The sequence below is a fragment of the Asparagus officinalis genome, chromosome 8 (genome assembly GCF_001876935.1).
Source record: "Asparagus officinalis chromosome 8, Aspof.V1, whole genome shotgun sequence".
In the NCBI taxonomy this organism is placed as follows: Eukaryota; Viridiplantae; Streptophyta; class Magnoliopsida; order Asparagales; family Asparagaceae; genus Asparagus; species Asparagus officinalis.
Window position 1 is genome coordinate 79889920 of NC_033801.1, and position 3476 is coordinate 79893395.

Genomic DNA, 3476 nt, shown 5'->3' on the forward strand with positions numbered 1-3476 from the left:
ATTTCTTCCTTTAGCGTCATCTCTTTTACATAAGCAAACTCTTGTCATCACTTCTTTTGATCTACCTTTTGTCTATGTTTGTACCTGTCTGCTTGAAGATTATTAATTGCATTGCCTTTCTCAGCCACCAAAGGTGCAGCTCGAATTGATCAATCTTGAGAATTCTGGTCAACATTATACATGGTAGGACAAATTTGAGGCTTAAGATTATTCTTCACACTGTAGGGAATTAATGAGAACGGTTTAATTACTGCGGGTGTTCCACGTGATTTACTTAAGTGTAGCATCTCGTAAAAGGAGTCGATGCGGTAGGCAAACAGGAATCGTTTTATTTGAATATTTGATCACCATACTTATTTTAATTGCAAATAGGATTTGTTTTATTTGAATATTTGATCTCCACACTTATTTAATTTCTAATGATACCGATCAGAAATGTCAGAATACCTCAATTCAGTGCTACTTTTTAATTTGAAATGTTCTATTTTTTATCTTTCAAAGGGGGAACCGAGGAGATTCAGTGCAAATGACAAAATTTTGCGTCATTAGCCAAGCTCCTCCTCCTATCCAGCAAAGCAAATCGACTGTAATTTTTCAGTTAATCCATTAATTACACGGAACAGCGTAACCGAAAATTTTGGCACGCGCACTGAAGTATCTACGTACGGTTCTCATCTGCAGAACAGGTTTGCTAGTATTCCTCATGTTCAATTTTAAACGTACGTATACAGCAGGTGGGAAAATGCAGAATATCAAATGCTCAACTCAGAACACGTACACGAGCGCGCGCACCATAAAACTCAAGAAGAAGATGAAGCGCTACTATCGACGGTCTTGAAGGAGTCGTGCAACTCTCTGAGCATCTCCTCGTCCTTGTTCCACTCGGCGTTCGGCGCGTTGACGAAATGCGCATACAGCTTGTTCCTGGCACAGGTCACCTTGATCAAGCTATGCGCTCCGACCCCGTCGATCTCGTACTCATAGTACACCTGCCCGTTCCCATCTTTGGCCTCCTTGGACTTCACCCCGTCCTCCGCGCCCGCGATCAGATCCTGCAGCTCGACGTCGGACAGCGCCAGGTTGCTCAGCACGGCGTCCATGGGCGCCAGCGCTCGGAAGCCGGAGAGGAAAGTGAGGTACTCCTTCTCGGACTTCTTCCTGGGGTTGTAGAACTCGCTGTCGGTGCCGTTGGTGCCTTTCTCCACCTTGGAGACCAGGCGCTCCTTCCAGGAGTCGGGGACGAGGTAGGTGTACTCGGCGGTGTCCTTCTTGCTGGGGTTTGAGTTGGGGTTTCGGATGGGGGCAGGAGGGGGAGGGGGAGGGGAGGATGCTGATGGGGAGAGGAGAGTGGCCATGGGATTGTCGGGGGGAGGTGGAAGGATTGGGACCTGCTATCGGACTGTGAATGCTTTGTTTTGGTTTTCGTTCTGTGGACGTGGGGGATCACCTTATCCATCTTGAGAAGATGTCTAATGTCTCGCTACTTAAGAGAGATTGGAGCAAAATGGTAATCGCAGCTTGGTATTAAAAAATGACTTGATGTTCAACTTCCTATATATAAAATTTTTCCCCTCCCACAACAAGAAGGTTTTTAAAGTTGCAAGGTGGGGAAAATAGGCCTTAAAAATTGTCAGCCGGATATTTTCCTCTCCGCAGTCACACGTAACCTTAACATGTGTGTATGACATATTTATGATAACACTGCAATGTTAGTTGGCCTTACTCATTCTATAGAAAGAGGAATTTTCAAATTAAAGCTAGAAAAGAAGGATTTAATTTGGGCCTTATTCTCATTGTTCTTTCAAATTAGGGGTTCTCCATTGTATAAAACATGGCTTAAAGTTCTAGCTCTTGCTTATGGTCAATCAGGGACGGCCCCGAACTTTGGGTTGCCCTAGCCCAATTCAATTTTGGCTGTCCCTTATATTAAAGTTTGGTACGAACAATAACGATAAAAATGAATACATATAATACAATTTAGCGTTCCATATTGGGCTCAAACTGAAAATATTCTCATGCAAAATCAATATTCATATAAGAAGAGATTATATTTGTGCTACAATTTAATTCAAAAAAAATACTTCTCCTTGAATTTTTTGAAGCGAATTCTTCAATTAAGTTATCATACTCAAGTTTCTCCAAGTATTCATTTTCAATTAATATCATTGCCAATCCATTCAATCATTCCTATGACATGGTAGTGCGAAGATAACTTTCACTAGTAGAAAATGGGGTTTTACCTACGGACAAATAGCGACGGAATTTTCCGTCGCTATATGTTACGTTATAGCGACGGAAATTACCGTCGCTATTTGTCCGTAGGTAAAAAATTCTACCGACGGAATATTCCATTTTAGCGACGGAAAATATTTTGTCGCTAAAATATATTACGACGGTAAATTTTTTCGTCGCTAAAAAATTCTGGGGCGAAAATTTTTTGGGCGCGGGTGCCCAAATTTTTTGGGCAGCCCGCACCCGAATTAATATGCCCTCGGTTTCCCCCCTGGTCCGAATCCCGCCCCCCTCTCCTCATTTCCCCCCTGTCCATTTCCCCCTCCTGTCGATCCCGCCCCCCCTCTCCTCATTTACCCCCCTGTCCGATTCCCCCCCTCCTCCCGCGCCGCCGCCCCTCTCTCGCCCCCTCTCAAGGATCTCCTATCTCTTCCCCCCTGCAATCTCTCTCTCTTTTTCTCCCCCTAATCTCTCCTTCTCTCCTCCCTCTCTCTCGTCGCGCCGACGCGGCAGCGAGCCGACCAACGGCCGCCGGCGTCGGCCGACGAGAGAGAGGGAGAGAGAAGGAGAGATTGAGAGGGGGGAGATGCATTTGTAGTTATTTTTATTATTTAAATTTAATTTTTATAATTTTAGTTTAATTTTGGTAAAACAAAAAAATTATGCAAAAAACCCAAACCCTAATAAAAAATGTTCATCTTGATGAAATTATAATATAAAAAAAATTAATTTTAATTAGGGTTAGGGTTAGGGTTAGGGTTAGGTGAGGGTTTGGGTTAGGATTAGGGTTAGAGGAGGGTTAGGTGAGGGTGGGGGTGATGGTGAGGGTGAGGGTTAGTGTTTGTGGGAAAATTTGCAGTAAAAGAAACGAAGGAAAATTGATCTGTATTCCTTTAATCTCAGTTACAATTGGATTTCCTGATTACAAAAGAGAAGAGAATTGATGCAAATCCTCCCCTTTGTTTAAGTCTGGGTTCTTCACGGTGGCGATTGAGTGAATCCCTCGAATGCTCGCGTCGAGTTTGCTCTCCGTTGACGATCCGATGTCTTGTTTCACTGGAACGTGGTCTTCTCCTCACGATGTTGACGTTGTGGAGAACTCTGAACGAGTTTAAAACTCTATGAAAGAGTTGATTTAACCGAAAGTCGGTTATAAGCCAAGGATGAAGAAGATCTTGTTGCCGATCTCCAAAGCTCCAACCGAAGGATGAAGGATCCTCTTTTCGCTGCCAAGAAGTTCCAAC

The 3476-nt window shown here is 43.6% G+C and overlaps 1 protein-coding gene across 1 annotated transcript; it reads right to left on the minus strand.

Moving 5' to 3' along the window:
• Positions 675 to 1355, minus strand: LOC109821424 (thylakoid lumenal 19 kDa protein, chloroplastic). Its single transcript, XM_020387609.1, has one exon. It carries the CDS (start codon positions 1353 to 1355, stop codon positions 801 to 803), a length of 555 nt encoding a protein of 184 aa, XP_020243198.1. The 3' UTR covers positions 675 to 800.

What these genes read in the sequence shown, in the direction of transcription:
- LOC109821424 (XM_020387609.1), bottom strand. Translation starts at nt 1,355, where the DNA reads ATGGCCACTCTCCTCTCCCCATCAGCATCCTCCCCTCCCCCTCCCCCT.